Here is a 12954-nt window from a genome sequence, read left to right on the forward strand (position 1 = left end):
CTATTTACTAACCTGATGACAAGATCCTGCGTTGCCACCAAGGAGCTCAACTTCACTTCTTGTTTACCAACGTACAGGCTAACAGGATTAATATTATATTTCTTGCCTAACTGTTCGATTTGATTCTTCATGTCAGAACCTATTCAAGAATTAAAAAGTCCAATCTTTAGATTTCCTTTCACTAGTTAGAGAGTAAAACACATTTTAACATCTCCAAAAATAATTTTTCAAAGTTTAGAAACAAGATAGTCATCTAAAATTCACAGAGTAGCCATGTTTTGAAATCAATTTTACTTCCTCTTCTTTAAAAATTGGGGCTTATTTACCTACTGTTATTTCTATATTGTCATCCCTCAACAGGTATTCCAACACCGGCTCAGATACGTAACCAGATCCAAGAACCAAGACCTTTTTCTTGGTGCCCACTGAAAGTGACTGAACACGTTCCCTATAAATAAAAGGGGGGGGGGGATTTTAACCAAAAAAACGTTTCAAATAACAAAATGTTGCTGTCCCCAAACCAAACTAAAACTTAGACTGTGAAGCGATATTTTTTTCCCACACTTCTTACAGTAAGAACCTCAACAGGAGTTCCCAATACCAACATTTTTCATTATTTTAGATCTTGTATGATGAACAACAGACCCTGAGATCTTTGAGGTGTATGAGTTCCCTATACCACTAGTGAGATGCAGATGCTGGACCAGCGCCTGGCTACCCACAACTGAGTAACTTGGTGTCACACTTTATCCTTCTGGGGGACATGATTCAAAATCATGCTGGGGGCCTTACATCAGAACCTTATTTACTCCTCACAACAATCCAAGAAGACAACGATCTGAGGAGGAGATTATTATCATATCAGACACTGTCTTGTGACTTATCTTCAGGGTCACTTGAAAACAGTTAAAACCATAATTTTGAAATCACAAATGCCATGGGTTAAATGTAGAAACCTACATAAGATGAGTCACTAGGCAGAACTTTAATTCTTGAATTTTTCTGTTGTTGGAATTTGTGCCTTCCTGACAGCTAACTCTTTGTCTTTCCTGCAAACTCTGACCTCCAAGACAGTGACTGAGTCTTAGCTGTCTTTATAAACCCACTATTGCTCACTGCGTTTTGCCTTAAAGATGGAAGATCCTCATTAAAAGTCTTTTGAATCAGATTCCCAGATAACATTATAAAACCATGGAAATGGCTTGGTGACAGGGACTTAAGCAGAAAGCTCTGTTGCTGGAATCTTTTAGGCCAGGATGTCTCTCAAACTTTAACCTTTATTTAACTTCACTTCATTTCATTAATTATAAGTGAATAAAAATAAATTTAAATATAGAATGTTCCTGCCCCCTCTTCACCCCCAGCACTCATATTACTGATGAAGGGAGGACTCCTTTAACTTCCACCCCCATCCCATTTCACCTCCCAGAAAGAAACACTATTACAGATCCTCTCTAACAGCACTTTCTGTACTTTGTGTAATTGAAACACATTATTTTGATGTCCAAAAAATAAACTGTTCAAAATACATTTTTAAGAACTCGCTCCTAGATTTTAATACCGTCCACGCCATCAGCAACCCCAAAGCGCTCCAGGTTAATAATCATTGTGCTAAGGAACGAAGAGAACAAAAGAACAAGGCAGGGATTCAAGATAACTCCAATTTCCTTCCAAAATGCAGTCTTCATTTTCAGTCTCTTGGCACAAGGTTCTACCTGGGAAGGAGGGCAGGAAGTCCTAGCGGTTGGGGCCAGCAGACCTGCCGCTACGTGAAATATGGTGTGTAAAGAGCGACTGGTCATGGTAGACACATCATTGGGATTAGTAATGTAAGAAAGGGATCATCTGATGATGAAAAATCAAAGATACACAGAACTATGAAAAACAAATATATGCAGTTTCCCCTACAAGACACTCTCTTATGGAGTTATAGAACTAGTTGCTTTTTTAAAAAACAAATTATACACTCTTGTATCATGCCAGAATATTTCACTGACACACAAAAAATTACTGTAAGCTAACAAACACATTTGGAGAAGGCATAACAGTAGTACTTGATCTGGTCATATCTCTTATTTACTTCTTATAGGTGGAAAAACTGAGAAAGAAGATCAGGCAGTTTGTTTGTTTGTTTTTAATTTTCCCACTCTGGCTTCTCCTGAGAATTCAGTGCATGGGTTATTTTTTTTAATGTGACTAGACCAGTGGAGCAGATATAAACACGGATCAAGTGCAATCAGTTGGAGACCAGAACATTCCAAAGAAATGTCAATGTTTCCAAACTTTGAGTAGTAAAACCAATTATAGAAACCAGGGCCTTAGCTAAGTATCTTCCTAAGAGAACTGTTCTCTCCAGTAGATTTGCCACATTACTTCCTGACACTTTCCTCCTAGTAAGAATCCCCAGGGAAAACTGACCTCTCACGATTTTCTTTCTTCACTACTTTTCTTAATTTCTAACCAAAAGCCCACTTTGCCAAGTATTATCCTAAACAAAAGAGAGTCCAAATCCTCAACTACAAATCAGCCTGAAAGCACCACAGAAAGGGTTAGCAAGCTCATTTTCCTTTGAGAGAATAGCTGAGACATTACAATATGCAAAATGCTCGAGAAAGAACAAAGACAGAGCTTTTGGAGTTTTGCTTACTTACACCCAAGTCTACATGGATAACAGAAAGCCAGAAAGATGCTACAATACTGTTCAAGGGAAAATAATTCACACTGGTTCCAGGCAGTCGCTTTGTTTGAATTTCCTATTATTTACAGACATTTTTTAAAATTACATACTGCATAATCCTAGCATCACGAACTCACATAGAAGCATTAAAAAAAGTACTCATGAGATCCAAGATAAGAATAAATGTATTAAACAAGAGGATGTGAATGATGCTTACCTGCTCTCCCGGAGTTTCTGGATATATTTATACTTATTAGACAATGTGCCGTTGGATGTAATCACTGCCTGAATATATACGATACAAGACATTTCTTTAGTCACCACATTTAGTCCCACAAACATGGGCTCATGACTAATAGAGAAAAGAGAGAGTAACAGAGAAAGGCAGGAAGAGAAAAAGGAAAGGGGCAAGGAGCAAGGATAGTGGAGGAAAAAGACATTCATGAAAAGAAATTCTTTTCATAACTTACATCTCGCACCACAGGAGAAAAATTCTGACTTTCAAGAGGCTGTGTCGCGTCTGATAATATCTGAAAAGGAAATGAGATTGGAAAAAGAGAAATGATATTGCAAAGAAGGCTTCTTGCTATTTTATCCATATTAAAATATTAGTCAAAGGAAAAAAAATTAGTTTAGAAAACAGTTTTTTGGAAAATCACTGAATTGTATAAATAATTGGTAAAAGAAGTTTTCTATAAGCAATGAATTCTGCCCCCCCTAAAACATGTTATTTCAGTACAATTTCCAACTCTAAAACCAACATTTAATCATGTTTGCTTACTGGAAGCACAAAAAACTTATGCTTCCCCACCAGTTAAATGTGTCATGTTGAGCATGCTGGTAAATATCATCACACGCTTTATAACCATAGTCCTCACTCTGAGGAACTCTACCCCTTGCCAAAGGTTCAGGCTGTTTTATTAGAAGTAGAGAACGGGTCTTCCAGACAAAAGAGCCACCAACCCTACAACAGAGAGTCTACCTCAGGTCAGTATTAGTTCTATGTATAGGCATATCAGCATTTCAAATGTGTCAAGGAAAATGACTTGACCTAGTAGACTCAAAAAGTCATTCACACTCTTCCCATTATCTGGCAAGAATGAGTCAGATGGCCAACAACAAAAGCCACATCTCTCATGTTAATATCCCAGCATCCCAGTCCTCCTCTTTTCTTCCAAGGTATAGAGTCCTTGAATAGACTGCCAAAGGGTAAAGGTCATATAAGTCAGTATGATTGCTTCTGATGGCCAATGAGACAATCATTCCTTCTTTATCCATAGGTTAAGGTCCAGAGCACTCATCCAACTAAGAAAGTGTAAAATGTACCTACCAGATGCTGGCAGGACAGTATTTGTTTACTGTATTAAAATACATGTAAAACTACTTCCATGTATCTAAAACATAAGACACCTAGGCTCTCTATTGCTGGGATAATGGCAAAGCCAGGGCATTCTTTGGGAAACTGATGAAATGGACACACCTGGGGTCTCCCCACTGCTTGTTTCTCCCAGGCACCTTTGGAATATTTCCTTCTCAAGCTGACTTCTCCACCTACCAACCCTGTCTACAAGCCAGGAGCCATTAGTAAGTAGACAATGAAATGAGTTCGCACATCACTCGGTATATGGTTAAACGGCTGAACTCTTGTGTATCTTTTCACTCTCTCTCTGCTCTTTATCTCTAATTCCACAGCATTATTTAGGCCTTACTGGGACCATGGGAACTACTTCCCACCTCTCTTTCCTCCATTTATCTCCAATCTACAGCACAAATCTGATTATTTCTCCTGTGCCTATTTAAAATAATCCAGTAGCTTTCCGTTGCCTTCAAGTTAGTCTCAGGCTCCTCTACAGTCTGGCTCTGCCTCTCTTGTCTCAACCCTCCCATTGGCCTCACACCCAGCACTTCAGTCCTGCTAACAGCGTGGGGCTGCGTATCTGCATCACGCCCTCACCTGCCTCTGTGCCACACCATGTCGATGCCTCACATGCTATTCCTCTACCTGGAACTCCTCCTCTTTGGCCTCCAAGAGGCAGCTGAAGAATTGCCTCCTCTGTAAAGCCTTTACCAAAAGCTGCCCCCAAGCAGACCTGGAAAGTAGGAACTGCATTTGGCATCTTGCTGTATGCCTACTACATTATAAAATGGTAAATATTCAATAAATACCTTAGTGGATACATGCAATAATTACTTAAAGTTCAATGGATTTTTTTCTCCCAAGGAAACTAATAATCGTCCTGAACTGCAGTCCTCAGAGATGCCAATCCTCATTTCGTTTTGTTTTGTTTTTTTTTTTGGCCATGCTACATGGCATGCGGGATCTTAGTTCCCCAACCAGGGATAGAACCTGTGCCCCCTGTAGTGGAAGTGCAGAACTTAACCACTGGACCACCAGGGAAGTCCCTAATAATTGTCTTGAGTCCACCTAAAGAAAGGCAAACATAAAAGACAACAAAAGGCTGTTTGATTACTGCATTTAACTGTCTCCCTTGCTAGAATTCAACCACTACAAAACTGCAAGCACAAGCCTCCTGGAACATGTGGTATGTCTTGTCACTTTCACATATAACATCTTTGAGGCTCATCGCTCTTTTTTTTTTTTTTAAATAAATTTATTTTATTTACTTATTTATTTTTGGCTGTGTTGGGTCTTCGTTGCTGCCCTCGGGCTTTCTCTAGTTGCAGCGAGCGGGGGCTACGTGGGTTTCTCATTGCGGTGGCTTCTCTTGCTGCGGAGCACGGGCTCTAGGTGTGCAGGCTTCAGTAGTTGTGGCAGGCGGGCTCAGTAGTTGTGGCTCACAGGCTCTAGAGCGCAGGCTCAGTAGTTGTGGCCCACAGGATTAGTTGCTCCGTGGCATGTGGGATCTTCCCGGACGGGGGCTGGAACTTGTGTCCCCTTCACTGGCAGGCGGATTCCTAACCACTACGCCACCAGGGAAGTCCCTCATCAGTCTTTTCTAAATTAACTTCAAGCTATTTATCCTGGTGTTAAGACCCTTTTAACATGGAACCAACATATTTACCTTAAGTCCACCAGACCAGACAACGCACAGAAAGCTTATGTTAAATTACTTCCACCTTTGCTCCCGTCTCCATCACACAGGATGCCTCCCACACCTACGCAAATGAACAGATCCTATACATCTACCAAGAGCCAGCTCAAGTGTCACCTTCCCTGGCTTTCCCAACAGGGCAGATCGTCTCCCTCCACAACATCATTAGCATCTCTCTGATGGCTGCCACATTCCATCTTACGGCAGAGCTGCACACTCCTCTTATCCCCTTCCTGGACCTCACGCTCCTACAGGTCAGAAACTGTGTTTTAATTCTCTTCACTTATATGTGTGCCTTGTTCCAACAGACAAGAAATATCTATTGAATTCAACTGAAACAAAACTTCCATATTGGTTCAAAATGATATCCTGTGCCCTGCAATGCTACAGGGTCCATAGGGACCTCAAGTCAAAAAGGAAAATCTGTGGGAAATAGGACAGTGCATATACAGGCATACCTTGTTCTATTGTGTTCAGTTTACTGTGGTTTACAGATACTGATTTTTCTTTTTTAATTTTATTTTTTGCAAATTGAAGGTTTGTGGCAACCCTGTGTCGGGCAAGTCTATCAGTACCATTATTCCAAAAGCATTTGCTCACTTCATGTCTCTGTGTCACATTTTGGTAACTCTCCCAATATTTCAAAATTTTTCATTATTATTATTTTTGTTAAGCTGATCTGTGATCAGTGATCTTTAATATTACTATTGCAAAAAGATAATGACACACTGAAGGCTCAGATGATGGTTAACATATTTTAGCAATAAAGTATTTTTTTAATTGAAGTAGAGTTGATATACAATATTGTATTTCTTAATTAAGGTATGTACATTTTCCTTAGACTTAATGCTATTGCACACTTAATAGACTACAGCATAGTTTAAACATAACTTGTATATGCACTGGGAAATCAAAAAAGTTGTGTGACTCACTTTATTGTGATATTCACTTTATTGCAGTGGTCCGAAACTAAATCCACGATATCTCCGAGGTACTTTAAGTATAGCTCCCATACCGTTATCAGAAAAGAATACAGAAAATATACTTAATTTTTTAGTGGTAAGCAGATACACATATGATTAAAACTACATAGAGACACTCATCAGTTTTCAAAAATGTCCAGTGCTCAAAGATACGCTGAGAGAGATGTCTCCAAGACAATCCCACCACACTGTTTGGAAGACCTTAGTGACATATAAAAGGAAGAAGCTGTGACAATTTAGGGAAGTTGGCTTTGTCAACAGACATCTAAGCACATTTCTTAGATGTAGTCACCAATGTGGAAGCAATGGCTGGGATGTTAAGCAGAGAGAAACTGAGAAGAGCTTTTGGCTGACCTTAAACAATAGGGTGACAAAAACTGGAGTTTAAGTTCTGTTGAAAGGGATCCAAATAAAGGCCAGATTTTCATTTGGGATCCTGAAAGACTATATTCTAAATAAATGGTAAATTGAAAAACATCGGTTTTCCAAAGGACCGAAGCCCACCTTTGAATCATGAATTGAGGTGATTTTTTTCCTAGCCTATCCCCCTGCCAGAAACAAAGGAAATCTTCTCTGAAAAAAATACATAACGTCCAGAGCCTCAAATCATCTCTAAAATTTTATATACACAATATCCAACATTCAATCAAAACTAAACAGGCATATTAAGTGATAAGAATTGACTGAAAACCAAGAAAAAGTAAAACGAAGAACATAAACAGACCCAAAAGTTCATTGTAATTATCAGAAGTGAGTTTAAACTCTGATTAATATGTTCAAAAAATAAAATTTTCCCCCAAAAGGCAAAACTAATGCATAGTTTTTAGTCAAGGTAGTAGGTACCTTTCAGAAGGAGAGTGGGAACGGTGCTGGGAGAGGCACAAGGGGGTTTCTGGGATGTTAACCTTGTTCTCTTTTTTACCTATGTAGTGTTCACATGGGTGTCTTTGTGATAATTTATCATGCTGTATACTTACATATCACTTATCTGTGATACTTTAATATTTTATACTATTATATAATGTAAAAATATTATATTTTCTTCTTTAAGAAAAATTTTATTTAAATTTTACTTATCCCTCATCAGTTACATGGGCTAACCCTCAAACACACTTTACTAAGGATTTCATTGAATTGGCTTGCTTTTCTCCTAACATCTGTATGCGATCAACTGTACTGAATGAATGGCAATTTTGATTAAGGACAAATTGGAATGAAAAACTGTGTTCTAAAGTCTAAAAGAAATAAACTTGTAGGGCTTCCCTGGTGGCACAGTGGTTAAGAATCCACCTGCCAATGCAGGGGACACAGGTTCAAGCCCTGGTCCAGGAAGATCCCACATGCTGTGGAGTAACTAAGCCCATGGGCCGCAACTACTGAGCCTGCACTCTAGAGCCCGTGAGCCACAACTACTGAGCCCACGTGCCACAACTACTGAAGCCCACACGTCTAGACCCCGCGCTCCACAACAAGAGAAGCCACCGCAATGAGAAGCCCGTGCACCACAACGAAGAGTAGCCCCCACTAACTGCAACTAGAGAAAGCCCGTGCGCAGCAACAAAAGACCCAACTAAGCCAAAAATAAATAAATAGATTAATTAATTAATTAAAAGAAAGAAACTTGTTATTGAAATTTTGAAACATAATAATTTGTGACTTGAAAATGGCTAGTAACAGCTTCTTAGAATGGTAAATGATTTTAGAGCAACCAAACAAAAAGACATTTCAAGAAATAACAGTCAAATCCATTCACAAAGGCAAACTAGCATGCAACATTTTCCATATTTTGGCCTAATAAGGTAAGAGTTGCACAGAAATGCATACTTGTAAGATTCAAAAGATGAATTAAAGCCAGAGGCTCACCGATAGCTCTTCTAGCTATTCCAAAGCTCTGCTGGAGTCAAGCTGATTTAATTAATGTATTATGACTGGGGAGTTCTCTTTTAGGTAGGGACTAAGTTCTAACAGACCATCCCTCCTACACATAACAACTATAAACTCTGGACAAAATACAAACAAAAGTAACTATGTGAGGGCTTCAGAGAATGAAGAATAGCAGGCGGTTTGGGAAGAGAGTCAAAACTCCGAAGAAATAACCAGTGCCATAGCTGAGCTTGCTGTTCTTTTGGCATTGCCCTGAGGAGGGGCCACGTGGTGTGAGGAGCTAAAAACCTGCAGCAAGCTCACTGACTTTCTGATCTGAGGAAACAGGGTTGAAACCCACAGCACCACAGCCTCTGGAGTGTGAGTGGAAAATGCCAGAAAGGACAGATTCAGATAAAGTGAAGCCCAACTTCCATGTAAGCTCTGGTCCAAGTCTGGAAGGACTGAGCGTGTGCAGGTCAAATTACAAGCAATCCAGATAAAGATGAAAGAGCTGAACAATTTTACTTGAGCTACCTGTCTCAGGTGAGACAGAGTTTTCAGTTTAAGTCTAGCCAAGTTAATTGCCTGCTAAAAAAAGCCAAATAAACCAAACAAAAGCAACACTTTTCAGAGAAATGTAACAATCCAGAATCTCCACAGCATGACTCTTCACCTCATCCAGGATGTTCTCCAAAATTATTCAGCTTAAGAAAACGAGAAAGCTATGACATGATCCATTCTCAAGGGAAAAGACAATCAATATATTTCAAGCCCAAGTTTACCCAGAATTTTGGAAATATGAGGTAGACTGTAAAGTGGCTTTTACAACTGTGCTCCATGTGATAAAGGAAACTACACTCATAATAAATAAAAAGATAGAAATTCTCAGGACAGAAAGAGAAAAAAAAAAAACCAAATGGAAATTTTAGAACTGAAAAGAGAATATCCGAAATAAAAATTCAAGTAAAGGGCTAAAGGAAGTTATTGATTCTTCAGGGAAATGATACCAGAGGGAAATGAATGAACATCACTGAAGATAGTAAACATCTAGGTAAATTTATTATTACTTTTTAATATACACATGCTTTTCACCACTTAAACATTTACAATTACAGAACGTTAGAACTAGAGGGACCATTAAGATTATATATTAAAACCACCTTACTTTACAGGTGAAACATCTGAGGCTCAGAAAGGAAGTGAGTGCCCGGCTCAAGGCCATAAAGCAAGTGATGTCTCCAGTAAAACCTGGCATTTATACTCTCTTTCTCAGGCTACTTTAATCCCTCAGCACCAATTCCAGACACACTGCAGATCCAGTACTGCATCAGCAAGCTTTCTCAGCCTTAACTTATTTGTGTCTCAGTTTTCTAATCAGTACAATGGGTTGATAATGGTACCTACCTGAAAGGGTGGTCGCAAGTATTTAAAAATTAAAATATCTAAAGTAATTTGAACACTGTCTGGAACATACTAAGTGCTATATAATATTGTTTCCAACCATGATAATGCCTGCCACCAGCATTTTCTAAAGCCTGTTACATCTCCCTGCTAACATATTCCAGGAGGAAAAACAAAGGGTCAAAATAGAATAGTTTGTGAAAGAAAAGAAGAAAATGGGCTGGAAGTTGCACTTATTCATACCACACTACCTATTGCCCCATTTTAGTACGAGAGCTCCTGAGTGAAACCATGGATGAAAAGGACAAGAGCCACTCTTCATACCTTTGGAACCACTGCCTGAGGCAGACAGCCATTAGCAGTAGAAATAAAGCAGGATGGGTATGAATGCTTAGGATAAATAATGAAGTAAGAAAGCTTTTCTCTGACAAAGAAAATAGAATTTAGATAACACAGTATTTCAGCAGTCAATCGCTGATCACAGTAAATAATACATGACCAGGGGACCTTCAAGATAAGAGGAGTAAGACGTGGAGATCACCTTCCTCCCCACAAATACATAAAAAATACATCTACATGTGGAACAACTCCTACAGAACACCTACTGAATGCTGGCAGAAGACCTCAGACTTCCCAAAAGGCAAGAAACTTCCCATGTACCTGGGTAGGGCAAAAGAAAAAAGGAAAAACAGAGACAAAAGAATAGGGACGGGACCTGCACCTCGGGGAGGAAGCTGTGAAGGAGGAAAAGTTTCCACACACTAGGAAGCCCCTTCACTGGTGGAGACAAGGGGGTGGGCAGGGGAGAAGCTTCAGAGCCACGGAGGAGAGCGCAGCAACAGGGCTGCAGAGGGCAAAGCGGAGAGATTCCCACACAGAGGATCCGTGCCGACCAGCACTCACCAGCCCGAGAGGCTTGTCTGCTCACACGCCAGGGCAGGCGGGGACTGGGAGCTGAGGCTCGGGCTTTGGAGGTCAGATCCCAGGGAGAGGACTGGGGTTGGCAGCGTGAACACAGCCTGAAGGGGGCTAGTGCGCCACAGCTAATCAGGAGGGAGTCCGGGAAAAAGTCTGGAACTGCCTAAGAGGCAAAAGACCATTGTTTTGGGATGCACAAGGAGAGGGGATCCAGAGCAAAGCCTAAACGAGCTGCAGAGATGGATGCAAGCCATGGCTATCAGCGCAGACACCAGAGACGGGCATGAAAGGCTAAGGCTGCCGCTGCAACCACCAAGAAGCCTGTGTGCAAGCACAGGTCACTACTCACACCGCCCCTCCTGGGAGCGTGTGCAGCCCACCACTGCCAGGGTCCCGTGATCCAGGGACAACTTGCCCAGGAGAACAGACGGCATGCCTCAGGCTGTTGCAACGTCACGCTGGCCTCTGCCACCACAGGCTCACCCCTCATTCCGTACCCCTCCCTCCCCAAGCCTTGGTAAATTTAAGAAAATTGAAGTCGTATCAAGTATGTTTTCTGACCACAATGCTATGAGACTAGATATCAATTACAGGAAAAAACCTGTAAGAAATACAAACACATGGAGCTTAAACAACACACTACTTAATAACCAAGAGATCACTGAAGAAATCAAAGAGGAAATGGACAAATACCTAGAAACAAATGACAATGAAAACACAATGACCCAAAACCTATGGGATGCAGCAAAAGCAGTTCTAAGAGGGAAGTTTATAGCAATACAATCCTACCTCAAGAAACAAGAAACATCTCAAATAAACAACCTAACCTTATACCTAAAGCAATTAGAAAAAGAACAAAAAAACCCCAAAGTTAGCAGAAGGAAACTCATAAAGATCAGATTAGAAATAAATGAAAAAGAAATGAAGGAAACGATAGCAAAGATCAATAAAACTAAAAGTTGGTTCTTTGAGAAGATAAACAAAATTGATAAACCATTAGCCAGATTCATCAACAAAACAAGGGAGAAGACTCAAATCAACAGAATTAGAAATGAAAAAGGAGAAGTAACACCTGACACTGCAGAAATACAAAGGATCATGAGAGATTACTACAAACAACTATATGCCAATAAAATGGACAACCTGGAAGAAATGGACAAATTCTTAGAAAAGCACAACCTTCCAAGACTGAACCAGGAAGAAATAGAAAATATAAACAGACCAATCACAAGTACTGAAATTAAGACTGTGATTAAAAATCTTCCAACAAACAAAAGCCCAGGACCAGATGGCTTCACAGGCCAACTCTATCAAACAGTTTGAGAAGAGCTAACACCTCTCCTTCTCAAACTCTTCCAAAATATAGCAGAGGGAGGGACACTCCCAGACTCATTCTACGAGGCCACCATCACCCTGATACCAAAACCAAAGATGTCACAAAGAAAGAAAACTACAGGCCAATATCACTGATGAACGTAGATGCAAAAATCCTCAACAAAATACTAGCAAACAGAATCCACCAGCACATTAAAAGGATCATACACCATGATCAAGTGGGATTTATCCCAGAAATGGAAGGATTCTTCAATATAAGCAAATCAATCAATGTGATACACCATATTAACAAATTGAAGAAGAAAAACCATATGATCAGTACATGCAGAAAAAGCTTTTGATAAAATTCAGCACCCATTTATGATAAAAACTCTCCAGAAAGTAGGCATAGAGGGAACTTACCTCAACATAATAAAGGCTATATATGACAAACCCACAGCCAACATGGTTCTCAATGGTGAAAAACTGAAACCATTTCCTCTAAGATCAGGAGCAAGAAAAGGTTGTCCACTCTCACCACTATTATTCAACATAGTTTTGGAAGTCTTAGCCACAGCAATCAGAGAAGAAAAAGAAATAAAAGGAATCCAAATTGGAAAAGAAAAGTAAAACTGTCAGTGTTTGCAGATGACATGATACTATACATAGAGAATCCTAAAGATGCCACCAGAAAACTACTAGAGCTAATCAATGAATTTGGTAAAGTAGCACGATACAAAAT

The 12954-nt window shown here is 39.9% G+C and overlaps 1 protein-coding gene across 3 annotated transcripts in view; it reads right to left on the reverse strand.

Annotated features, from left to right (window-relative positions):
* Positions 1–12954, reverse strand: part of AASS (aminoadipate-semialdehyde synthase) — a 67446-nt gene that overhangs the window by 27040 nt on the left and 27452 nt on the right. For all 3 annotated transcript variants that reach the window (XM_082400011.1, XM_082400013.1, XM_082400012.1), the window contains exons 12-15: positions 3148–3207; positions 2895–2962; positions 327–448; positions 13–139 (exon numbers count right to left, since the gene is read on the reverse strand). In XM_082400011.1, coding sequence (XP_082256137.1) covers positions 13–139; positions 327–448; positions 2895–2962; positions 3148–3207 — 377 coding nt within the window. The remainder of the gene's footprint in view (positions 1–12; positions 140–326; positions 449–2894; positions 2963–3147; positions 3208–12954) is intronic.

The sequence above is a fragment of the Balaenoptera borealis genome, assembly GCF_965194805.1.
Source record: "Balaenoptera borealis genome assembly, chromosome: 7".
Lineage (NCBI taxonomy): Eukaryota > Metazoa > Chordata > Mammalia > Artiodactyla > Balaenopteridae > Balaenoptera > Balaenoptera borealis.